Here is a 12,663-nt window from a genome sequence, read left to right on the forward strand (position 1 = left end):
AAGGTAATGATACTTCAAACCCTGGTAGCGCCGCAGGGTACCCCAAATAGAGCGCGGCCCCCCCATTTCCCCGTCAATACCAAACAATGGAAAGTCCCGTGAATACGTCCTCTCCGATTCCAGCGTGCGGTTCCATGGTCTCGGGGTAAGATTCCCGATTTGAAAAGACCGGGACGGCTTTTATCCACCACTCAACCTAAAACCCGTCCAGCGCCCCGACTCGATTCGACTTGAGCTGAAACTAAATAACCAAAGCGTTCGTTCGTCCTTCTCGGCCCGAGCTGAGATCCCGGGGCGCAAGCGTTCGGATGAACCCGTTCTTGACATTGATCTCGATGTTGAACAAAAATGGAGCCAGAAGTCGTGTTCAAAACCCCGCAAACTAAACCAAGGACTTGGGAATACAGCAAATCCCTCGTTTTTCACCGTTAATACGGACCTACCCTAAGAGGATCCCAAAGGTTTCTTTCCTCCTTGCTGGTCTCTCGCTCGATTATCGAGCGAAGACCCAAACACGTCTTGGAGGAGTGCCCGTGACTTGGAGGAGTGCCCCTTGAGATGATTGACTGGCCGGTCAGGTGAGAACAGTACTACTTTTTTTTTTGTCATTGCGGAGTAAGTCTTCTGAGTCAATCACACATGAGCGGCTGGAAGAGATCAGCAAGGGGGAAAGAAAGCTTTGGGATCCTCTTACCTTTTGTAATAAATCGCAGGCATAAAATTCTAAGTAAATTTTTATTTGGCAAAAAACAATTAAGTTTATCAGTTTGAACTTAAAATATTTTGTCTTTGTAGTGTATTCAATTGAATATGAAGGATTTTCAAATCGTATTTTGTTTTTATTTACATTTTACAAAATTTCCCAACTTCAACCAAATTCGGTTTGCACATAGCCCGAGCTTGTTGGTCTATGGCGGTTTCTTCTTTTTTTATTGTTTTTTTATTTTTATAGGTGTGAGAGGTTCAGGTTCAAATCCCTTATGAGCCTTTTTTTTTTTTTTTAAATCCAGGCAAAAAACAACAAACCAAAAACACAATTGCGTTAGAAGTGGGCTTCAGACATAGGCGAACAAAGACTATAAACCCCAACACCCGATGGGATTTTTATCCCTGGGACTGCTTCAAACTCTTCCAGCACCACAGGGCGCCTTCTGGATCCTCTTCAGATCTCTTGGCCTCCTTTTTGCTATGGTACATGGATTCATTTCAAGAACTGCAAATGCAGTTTTAGGATTTCCTCAAAGTACGCCTTGTCAGTCTTGGGCGGACATGAAAAAACTAATCTTTTAAAAAGACCCGCCGAACTTGCCCAACCAAAGATCCAAATGGGTTTATCGTAGCGTATTTGCAATTCCCGGCCTGGCCGTCGGTGGACCTTTATGGCAGTGCAGCGTAATATTCTGGCAAGCCGCAACCACGGTCTTTCTGCGGGAAATATATGGGTGTTGTCAGCCCGTCGTCGACCTTGACTCGGTTGGGTTCAAAACAAATCAGAGAAATGTCTCATCAAATTGCTTATTTGCTGTGACGTATCCTTTTTTGGCAAATAGACAACACAAAGCTGTTTTCTTGGTGGATTTGCGTCGCCGTACATTTGAATCTGTTTCACGCCCGTCGCTCCAAAGCATTCACATCGCGTTTTTCAAACATGTTCGTGGCAGTTTGTTTTCTGGAAAAGTGGGATTTTGTCCAGTAGCGTAGAGAAGAGTAAGGTAGACGGCGCGGATGGAGACAGGGCTTCGGTAACTACCGAAACGAGGCGGCCTTCGACATATCAGCATTTGCTTTGATTAGTCGAAGAGGATTTGACCATTTTTCACAAAAGGTTTTTGCAGTGGTAAACCGCAAGGATTGTTCTGCCACCCGTCTACTACGCGTCATTCCAAGTCGCGAGTTAGCTGGCTAATAAGGCTATCGGTTACGGGCCCGCAGGTGGCGATCCCGGCCTCGCGGGCGCTTTAAAGGTTAAACCCCGCCGGGATACAGAGGCCGTCGGTCCCCGCGCTATTGTTGGCCCGGTGTAGTTGTCAGCCGAGAAGGGGGGGGGGCCGCTCGCTTTGCTCGTCCCGCCTGCCCGAGAACAAAGCGGCTCCTCTGGCCTGTAATCCAAGCCCTGGGAAGAGCCCGGACCCGGACCCGGACCCGGACCCGGACCCGGACCCGGACCCGGACCCGGACCGCCCGCGTCCACCGCTCGTCACGTACTCGGAAAGGAAGTCCGAGGAAAGACTCGCGAGGTTCTCACCGACGTCGGAGAGATGAGCGGCTCTTCGGGGCGGCCGGAAAAGAGCTTCCGCGGAGCTTCAGGTGCTCCCCGGGGTGGGCGGGGGGAGCCGGCGCTTGCGTTGGATTGTCAAAGTGTTTTTTGGCTCAGCTTACCTTGAGGGGAAACAGGCCGACCGATAGTGATTTAGACTTTAAGTGGAAGCCGAGAGGCGCTGGGAATGAATGGGGCCTTTCAGCAGGGTTTTTTTTTTTTTTTTTGACGGAGCCCGGCTGTTTTACGGCCGCGGTCGTAACCGCCTCGGCGAGACGCCTGAGCCGCACACAGCGAAATCATTCATTTTCCCCGCTTTTCCTCCTCAGATACGCAGCGGCAAGTTGATGATCACCAACGCCAGGAAGAGCGACGCCGGGAAGTACGTCTGCGTGGGGACCAACATGGTCGGCGAACGGGAGAGCGAAATAGCCGAACTCACGGTGCTCGGTAATTAACGTCAACCCTTTGTCTTTGCTTTCGAACAATCCGGCGCCCATGAAGTCAAATCCGCGTGGACCGGCATGCTTTTGCTGTTTTTTGTTTTTGTGTTTTTTGTTTTTGTTTTTTTTTTTGCTTGTGAGTTTCTCTAGCAAGAGCAAAACAACAGCGGCAAAAGCTAAATAAAACAGCAAAGATTTGAGCACTTGGACTTTTGGTCACTGAGCCATCCAGATGGGCGCACGTCTGAAAGGCCAAACCCAAATTAAGTCTCAAGTCTTTGTTGCACAAGTCCATGTCTAGTCCAAGTCTTAAGGGTCCAAGTCAAGTCTCAACTCCCTGAGGTAAAGTCCAAGCCTTTAGCTTCCAAGGCAAGTCTTAAGTCCGAATCCTAATTAAGACTTGGATTTGTGGATCAAAGACTTGAAACTTGACTTGGACCCCTAAGTCTCAAGTCTTTGACACGCAATACCAAGTTTAGTCCAAGACTTTTGGTCCCAAGTCTAAATCAAGTCTCAAGTCTTCGATCCACAAGTCCAAGTTGTGTCCAAATCTTTAGATTCCAAGCCCAAGTCAAGTGTTAAATCTTTGACAATCAGTCCAAGTCAAGTCCAACTATTCAGGTTCAAAGTCTGTGATGCGAATGTCCCAACTAGTCTTCCACCGTGCCGTCAACGTTAGATACTTTGTAGAGTAAATACTAGAGAAAGCCGCGCTGTCAAGACTGGTTATATCCCAAAAGAAGAGTCGGAGTCAAGTCCTGAGTCTTTAGTCCTGCGTCTGGACGAGTTTAAGTCCGGTTTCCAAGCCCCAAAAAATGCATTCCACGAGTCCCAGTGTCCGTTCTGTGAAATGAGTCCGAGCTGCCTAGCAGGGGCAGCCAGAAGCTGGCAGGACCTGATGATGGTTGTCGACCATCTTGTGGCAGCGTGTTGGCCTTGCTGGGTGGCTTTGCCTCCTTTGGCCCAGTGATCCAAGAAGGATGGACTCTTCCGGTTTTGACTTTGCTTTTCCTGCAGCTGCACTCTCCAGCGCGGAAACACACAAGAACCACGCTGGGCTATGCTCTTTTTTTTTTTTTGGAGCGAGGAGACAATCCAGATGCGTCTGTAACCTTTAATCAGATAAGAGTGCGAGATGACCTCTAATCTCTCGCTCTAAGTTATGAATCCCCCCCAGCGACACCTCCTGACTGGGGGATTTTATCCCCGACTCCTTGGAGGCCCGGCAGAATTTGCCCGAGAGAGTCCCCGCCGATAAACGGGGAGACCTTCCCGCGTTTGGCTCGGCCACTCTTCCGTCTTCATTGCATCCACTTTCTTGCGTCTAGGATCACTTGAAGCGTCTGCTGGAGATTCCAACTCAATGTGGCGCTTTCTTTTTTCTGTTGTTCTTTCTAACAAATGGTTTTCATTCCAGTCAACATAACCTTTAACAAAATTTCAGCTCAGCGCAAGCGACTGCCATCCAATTCGTTTAAGAGCAAATAAAAGGAGCGCGAAGCCACTGCGAGCTTGAACTATGAGTTTAATTTCTTGTAGGACCAAGCTCCTCGCTCAATTTATTCCCATATTTCCGCCCTTGAAATGACTTTAAACACCGTGAATACATTTTTGTCTGCTTAGCGAAATAAAACATTTTGCAAAAAAGACACCATGGCATAATTTAGCAACACGTTACTTAACGATCCAGTTAATTTGCTGTTAATTTGAAAAGTGCTCGGGTTTCATCGCCTTAAAAGCTATTCAATTAGGTCTGCTGATGATGATTATTATTCTAACCATTATCACGCTACAACCCTTTTTAATAATGATGAAAAAATACGTTGAAAAAAAACCCCTAAGGTGCATAATGGGTCATTTGAGCACCTCTGTTTTATTGAGTAGTCGTGGAGGCCTGTGATACCAAACACCGATACTTAGACTCAAACATCTGACATTCGGTTCTCCTAAGCAATAGATGTCAGCGATGAATTCATCAGCTTTTTCCAGAAAGAAAGCGCTTTCATTACAGTATGTTAAATAAACATTTAAAATATCAAAGTATTGATACTAGGTATCAATGAGTACTAAAATATTGCGTTGTTGTACTGGTACCAATCTAAAAATATCATATTGGACATTTCCAATATTTGAGTGTTTTGCTTGTCCGGTTCAACAGACACTTGAAAGTGCGTTGGTGTGTCTGCCTTGCATTTTGGCTCCTAACACAAAGCGAAAAATCGACGAGACGGCTCGTATCTCAAATAACTCCTCCTCCTTAGTACTTTTTCCATTGATTTGACTTTTTCGCTTTGCTTTTTTCATCCACACAGAGCGACCCAGTTTCGTGCGTCGGCCGGGCAATCAGGTGGTGCTGGTGGACCAAAGCGCGGAGTTCCGCTGCGAGGCGCGCGGCGACCCCGTGCCCACGGTGCGCTGGCGGAAGGACGACGGCGAGCTCCCCAAAGCCAGGTGCCCATCTCGCGCCGCGTCCCGGCCGCCGGCGCTCTCGGACTCACGCCCGGGCCGGTCTGACGGCCAGGTACGAGATCCGGGAGGACCACACCCTGAAGATCCGCCGTCTGACCTCGGCCGACGCGGGCTCCTACACGTGCGTCGCCGAGAACATGGTGGGCAAGGCCGAGGCCTCGGCCGGCCTCACCGTCCACGGTAACCTCATATATGCCTTTCGCAATTCATTCGTTTTCATATCATTGGATGGGCTTTCGTGAATACGCTGTCTTTTTTTTTTTGTATATAAGAAATATGCGTATCAAAAATAAATTATATAGAATATAAATATTAATAGTCTTTTGTCTGCACTCGAATGGCGGTTTTGTGATTTTAAGTTTCTGCAAGTATTGGAAAACCTCTTTTAATGCTGTGACAGGAACAGTGTGGTTTTCTTTTCAAAATAAGAGCAAATGGATTGGAACACCAAGCAATCTATTGTTTTCCTGCTTTCTTTGCAACATATTTTATTTTGGTAAAGTTCAAACTAAGGCAGTAGTGCCACAATATTCTGGAAAACTAACCAGAACTAAAAAAGTTCCAATTACAATTCCGTAATAGAGCAGTGGCTCTCAAATTGGGGTCCAATTTTTAATGGTAGTAAATGAACCCGAAATGGGCTAAATTTGACAGGGTTACTGACAGGGTGATTGACATCACACAACATCAAAAACATCTTAAAGCCCGAGTCGGGTCCAAAGTCCCCCCAGGGCTTAAGCCTGCGCCATGCTATTTGTAAACACGCATGCATCTTTTGTGGCCTTCTCCGCTGGATGCCTTCTTAACATGGCCGGAATATAAAGCGGCCCGTCACAGAACGCCAGCGTTTAGAAAGAAGCCATTCGGGGTCACCTGGGGGGGGCGGGGTCACCCCACCCCGAGGTAGGGAGCCGGGCCGAAACGGGCCCCGTCGAGACGCCCGGGGAACACAGGGGCCATTTAACGGCAAACCGATGGGGTTGCGGGAGGGGGCTTCGGAGGGGGGCTCGCCGTCCACGCGGAACGTCTTGGCGATGGGGAACTGGCCAGATTTTCCCCGGTGAGGTTCTGCAAACATGTCCGCTTCATCCTCACGCGGTCACCCCTTGCAATTATTTCGACATTTTCCCCGCCGACAGCAATCTTGACAATTGGCCAATGTAGCTTCGCCGCGAGTGTCGCAATTTTTCTGAAAGAGGGAACATGTAGAGCTGGAGTAAACATTTTCCGCTGGCGAATTCCGTTCGACGTCCTTGCAAATATCATTCACCAAAGTTTCGCATTACATGCTAAAAACATAGCATTTATTGTCATTACCCAATGGATAGACATATCCCGGTAAAAAAAAAACATTTTTTTTTTTAGAAAAAAAAAAACGTATTCAGCCATGCCCTGAACAGAGGGCGTGGCTCAATTCTGGGAAAAACAAAAAATCCCTGCACATGCCCCAACAACAAGACAGGACAACATGTAGATGGCTGGGGGAGGGTCGGTGGGGTCATGACGTGGAATACCAGAATTTGACCCCAAAATAAAGTTGGGTTCTATATTTGGCGAATTACGCCATTTTTCATATGTCTTATTGCATTGGTAAGGTAGGAATTCATCTTTAAGGTGTTTTCAATGGATCGCAAGCACAAGCGAAGCACTAATACGGCCCGCGTTGAATGTGGGGGCCGCGGCGGCGTGATTGACTGGGCCTGTGATATAACGTAGCATGAGAAAACGCCATTGACGGGGGGGGGGGGGGGGTTGTTTGACACCCTCCGCCGGCCAAACAATGCAGGCAGTGTGCGAGCGCCGCCCCGGGCCTGTTTTTCTTTCCGAGCCGGCCGCTCGCTCGCGTTACTAGCTAAATTGGCCGATTGTTGTTTTACACGCGCCTCGCTCCGCCGCGCCTCGCCGCGCCGCGCCGCGCCTCGCCGGGACTCCCAAACACGTCAAGAAAAATAGTGGCCTTAATTGATGGCGGAAAGCCACCAAAGCCTGGCCGAGACTTTGGCTGGAAGCCGCGCGCGCGGATGGGACTCACTCGCCTCGCGTTCGATTATTCGGGGGATTTTACGGGACTTGCCTGGCAGGGGCGCCGCGTCTTGGTTTTTGTTTTTGATGCTAGTCCAAGTTCCGTATGCCACGCTTTCGGGTTATTCTTTGATTTTCTTATCTTAACGCCGCGTAAGCTTTCGAGCGTTTACCTTCGTCTTTTTTGTCACCTGCGCAGCATTCGGGTTTTAGCTCGCCTTAATTTTGACCGGCTTTTGGAGAATTGACGCTCATCATCTCACCTAACCCCAAAAAAGTTTCGGCTTAGAGTATAGTCTGAAAATGTTTACTCGACCTTCTCCCTTTGGACTCGGAGACTTTAGGAAATTTTTGCTTTGTTTGTTGTAGCCGCGCTGAAGCCTATTAATGCTTTTTTCGCAAAATAAGTGGTCTTTATTTTCATCGAGGCGGAGAACGCTCGGGAATGGCGCGGCGCTCCCCGGAGCGACGTTAGCGGCGGCCCTGGCCAAAGCGCCTCGACGGGAACTTTCTTGTCGGCGGCGTGCGCGCTGTTGATAAAGGAGACCAAAGCCCAGCGGGGTGGCCACATTTGAAGCAGCGTTTGCGCGCGTACGCTCGCATGTGTTTTTCCCCGCTCGGCGACGGTCCCGGCGCACGCCGGCAATCCCCGTCGGGACTTTCCATTCATCTTGTTAATGCTCCCGATATGGCGCTAATAACCTTTCCGGGTTGGCGCCTTGGGGGTTTGCGGCGGTTTTGGAGTGCGCCCCCTACTGGGCGCTCTGACTGCCAAAAGCCTCAAAATGAGCGCGTGGATGTTTATTTGCATGTCATTGCAGTAAAGGTAAAAGACGGGAAGTTGAGCCGTAAAAAGGGCCGCGCTGCCAGGCCTCACGTTTTACCTTTCTTTCAAAGGGTGCAGTCTTTTATTTATGAAACACCGGAAAAACTACATTTGTGCTGGTCTCTCATGGCCTTTGTAATAGATTGTGAAATGTTTGCCTGCTGAAAAATTGCCTCACTTTTCAATGCACACCCAACAATGCCGTAACTTGCTTCATGTTCCAACTAATTTGCTATTGATTTGAAAAGAAAACAATGATATACAGTGTAGATATGTGTGTGTATGTGAAGTTCGATGCAAATCGGCACTTTAAAGGGGACAAATGAGTCAAAGATTTGGGGGGGGGGGGGCAAGCCAGGTGGGCCGATATCATTACCGGGACGGACGGCGTTTATGTTTCCGTGGGAGCGCATAGATTAGATAAGGCGAGGCATCGACGGCGCAAGATTTACGAGGCGGCGAGTGACGAGTCGACGTCAGGCCGGCCTTTTTATGGAGCTCTTGGGAGGGGATCCTCATTTGAATCTTTGGGAATCTTCCATCATCCTGCCAATTTTTTTTTTTTTCATAATACAAAATTTTCTTTGTGTCCTTGTGTATCAAATGTTCTCCGCTATGTGTCAAACCTTCCTTTTATGCCCCTGTGCACCAGAAATATTCCAATACATAATAATAATAAAATATAATCATCTCCTAAAAATAAATAATATATACTCTACATGAAACAAACTAGAGCCAAAATGAAATTTTTCTCCTTATCCAAAATCTATACATTTTGACCTTTAGAAAAGCCAATTCGCAACTCAACAAAGTCATCACAAAAATGATTAACATAATTTGGTTAAAAAAAAAACAACAGCAATAGTAATTTTCTCTTTCTGTGCCAATTTATATCTAATCCTAGTAGATGCAATTTTCCAAATTGTTTCCAATGATTTTAAAACCGTTTTTAGCAATCTATGTCTTATATACATTTAGTTTTCTCCCATTTAGTCGTTTTTCAATTTTTCTTTATCCGGATTGGTTGAGCATGAATACCTGGTATCGGTATGAGTATTGGCTTAATAACCGGCCTGATCGATCGATCGATCGATCGATCGATCGCTCTCTTACGCAACAGCAAAGCTTCAAAATGAGTTGAACGGAAATTTGAGGGGTGGTTTATGTTTGGCTAAATGATGCACGTCCGGATGTCGCCCGCAGTGTCCAACATTGCGAGATGTTTCGTCCCCACGGACGCGAGCTTCTTTTGACATTGTTCATTGAGCTTTTGTGTTGATGTCTTTTTGTTTCTTTCCTTTGTTTTAGTCACATCTGGTAAGTTGACTTGTCACCCGTCACCCGAGACAGGAAGCTGTCGCCACTCCACCCATCCCCACCCACCCCCACATCCATCCTCCTCCCATCACCACTCCTCACGCCAATCATGTCTCTGTTGGAGCCTAAATCGGTAAAAAAATAAATCAGAGGGTAAAGAAAGCGGAGGTAAAATGTCTTTTTCTCTTGTTGTCCCCCCCTCCCTTTTTCAATGCATATCCAAACAGCGCGTCTAATTTTCAGACAAATGAGACCTTTATTTCAAAGGACATGTTTTGTCCCCATAAGCGCATTAGTAGGCGCAAAATCTTAGCTCGCCCCTGGATGCTAACTAGCACATAAGGTGGCGTCGCCCGCCCCACGGAAGGCCCAGCACGGAGTTCCCGTGTCAATTTGAACGCTCCGATCTCTCGCGTATGCAAATGAGCTGGAAGCCGCCAACCCTTACGTGCATATTTGCAGCGGTTAGCCGTGCAAAGTTGGCAACTACATCATTGCATGGTTGATGGTTCGCTTGGAATTCCACGCAAAACAAAAAGATATTTCCTTTTTGATATCAACCAGTGAAATCAAATGACGGCAAAATAAACCAAATAAGTTCTTCAATAAATCACATATTTGCCATGAGTCCAAATTTGTTCTGGGCGAGAAATTAAACCTAAAGACCAAAAAAAAAAGTACTAGCTTTAAAATGCCACAAGACGGCCGCAAACCTGGGCCCTTTTCCGACTCGTGAACCAAGTCTTCGACAAAATTTGCCAAGAGTCCAAATTCGATCCGTCTTACAAGCATCTCAGTTGCTTGCTAATTTTCGATTGTCGGTCGCTCTCCAGTGCCGCCCGCGTTTGTGGTAAGACCGAGGAACCAGGTGGTGGGCGTCGGCAGGACCGTCACCTTCCAGTGCGAGGCCACCGGCAACCCTCAACCCGCCATTTTTTGGCAACGGGAAGGAAGTCAGGTATGTGCCTTGACATAAGAGTTACATTGCTTAAATCAGCCTTATCTCAAAATCAGCATGGAAATGCTGTCAGTCCATTCTGGACTCTTAAAAAAAACATGAAAATACACTACGTCCCTGGCATTCAATAAAGTATCTGGGATTGAATGTCTGGACGCATAAAAATAAATGGAAAAATACGTCCCTGGTATTGAATGAGTTATAATGTTGCCATGGTATTGAACCGTCCTCAATATCAGGTGACTGAGACTCAAAAAAAAACAAAAAAAAAACATTGTGATCCGGACATCCCTACTACATGCCATAATATTGGTGGCAGAGGATAAAGAATATATGCATGATTTTGTCAACATGTCAGTCGTTGAAATGTCTATGTTGATTACCGTAGCTTGCCCATGGCGTTTCACTCGAGTTCTTAGCAATGAGCTAGCAAATTTTTGCTCGAAAGTCGACACAAGGCAAAGCGTCGTAAAGGGACGGAGAAATAATTGGTCGCGCGCGCGTGTTTCTCGGCGGCCCTTCAGAACCTGCTGTTCTCCTACCAACCGCCCCAAGCGTCCAGCCGATTTTCCGTGTCGCAGACGGGGGATCTGACCATCACCGGCGCCGAGCGCTCTGACGTGGGCTACTACAGCTGCCAGGCCCTCAACATCGCCGGAAGCGTCATCACCAAGGCGCTGCTGGAGGTCACCGACGGTAAGAACCAGCCTCGGCCAAATCCTCGCCGTCATCCAGTTGCCAGCCATTTTTGACGTCGCTACACCTATCAATGTATCAGTGTTAATATACTGTATTTTCTTCACTATAAGTCGGGCCTGATTTTAAGGCGCACCTTCAATGAATGGCCAATTTTAAACTGTTTTCAAACATAAGGCTCAGTGCATTATAAGTCACATTGAATAGAAGCCGCAGTAGTTGCTGGGGTTCCGTTATACAGGCACTAGATGGAGCTGCGCTAAAGGGAATCTCAACATAACAATCAGATAAGTACCTTCAATGAACGGCCTATTTTCAAAGAGTTTTCATAGGGTGCATAGAATAGAAGCGACAGTTGTGTTGTGCATCCACTTGATGGAGATGCACTAAAGGGAATCTCAACAAAAAAAATCAGGTAAGTCTGTCAAATGTTATTACCGTATTTTGTGGACAATAAGGTGCACCAAATTATAAGGCGCATAGAATAGAAGCTACAATAGCAACAGGGGTTGCGTTATGTAACCACTAGATGGAGCTGCGCAATTCAATATTAAACATACATTTTTTTCATCAAATATCAACCAAAAACCTTAAAATATAATCCTAGTTTTATGGATATGTTTCATAAAATGTTGCTTCCTTTTACAAAATCCAGCAAAGAAATTTACACGACGATCAAGTTATTTTCTTTTTTCGTCCCCCAAAAATGAACCCTGGTGACCTCTGCCCCCCCTTCCCCCGCGCGCGCAGCCATCTTTGTCCTCATTCCTGCTCGTGTGCCATCTCACCTTGCCATCTCGCCTTCATTCTCTGGATAATAATAATCATAATAACGGTGATTAAAGTGAGAGAGCCGGCGCAGAACAGGTCATTAGGGGTCACGCCCACAGTGGTTTTAGCACTGGTGGGCAAAACGCAAACGTGCGCGATTGGCCCCGGCTCATGAATGGCATCAATCCGCCCGTGAAAAAGAACCGTCATTATTAGTCATCCAGGGAGGCGGGAGGGAGCGCCGTTCGCTCTTCCCAAAAATATACACGCGCAATTTTTATCAAAGCCACGCTGGGCGTTCGGCGTGCGCATTGCAAATAAGCAAATTGCTCCTGTACCGCCAATGTCAACTGGAAAACATTCAGTATGTCGACGCAATATAATACATATGTATATTTTCCCAATTACATATTTCTATTTTAAATATAGTATGTTTTACTTGATGAAAATGTTCCGTATAGAAACACGGTGTTCATGATCTGTAGAAAAATAGTAATAGGAAAATATTGAGATAGATAGATTAGCTGCGTTAAAGAAAAATAGATGGCTAGCTGCTAGCAAAATAGCTACAGTATGTCAATAGCTTGCTTTATGACTCGCTAGCTAGCAAGATAGACAGCTAGATAGACAGATAGGTAGCAATGAAGCTTGGTTGCTAATTGCCTTTTAACTAGCTAGCAAGTTAGCTAAGTAGCTCATTACCTCATAACTTGCTAGCTAGCTAATTGGATCTAGATAAACTACCTACAATTCGAGCTGGCTAGCTTGCTTACTTTGAAGCTACTGTCCTTTAACAAAATGATTTATACTTTATTCTTTATTTTTGATCAAGGTAATGTTTGTTTGCAACAAAGTATATGATTCAGTTATATTTATTGTAGTTCCTTTATATATTTTATTGAGT

At 46.5% G+C, this 12,663-nt stretch overlaps 1 protein-coding gene across 4 annotated transcripts in view; it reads left to right on the forward strand.

The window, feature by feature from the left end:
• The window catches only part of robo1 (roundabout, axon guidance receptor, homolog 1 (Drosophila)), a 161,972-nt gene that overhangs the window by 124,217 nt on the left and 25,092 nt on the right, over positions 1 to 12,663 (forward strand). For all 4 annotated transcript variants that reach the window (XM_088426899.1, XM_088426900.1, XM_088426898.1 and 1 more), the window contains 5 exons: positions 2,587 to 2,707; positions 5,013 to 5,151; positions 5,222 to 5,349; positions 10,168 to 10,292; positions 10,817 to 10,988. In XM_088426899.1, coding sequence (XP_088283025.1) covers positions 2,587 to 2,707; positions 5,013 to 5,151; positions 5,222 to 5,349; positions 10,168 to 10,292; positions 10,817 to 10,988 — 685 coding nt within the window. The remainder of the gene's footprint in view (positions 1 to 2,586; positions 2,708 to 5,012; positions 5,152 to 5,221; positions 5,350 to 10,167; positions 10,293 to 10,816; positions 10,989 to 12,663) is intronic.

This window comes from Hippichthys cyanospilos, chromosome 11 (assembly GCF_059441005.1).
Source record: "Hippichthys cyanospilos isolate Australia breed blue-spotted pipefish chromosome 11, RoL_Hcya_1.0, whole genome shotgun sequence".
NCBI classification, from domain to species: domain Eukaryota; kingdom Metazoa; phylum Chordata; class Actinopteri; order Syngnathiformes; family Syngnathidae; genus Hippichthys; species Hippichthys cyanospilos.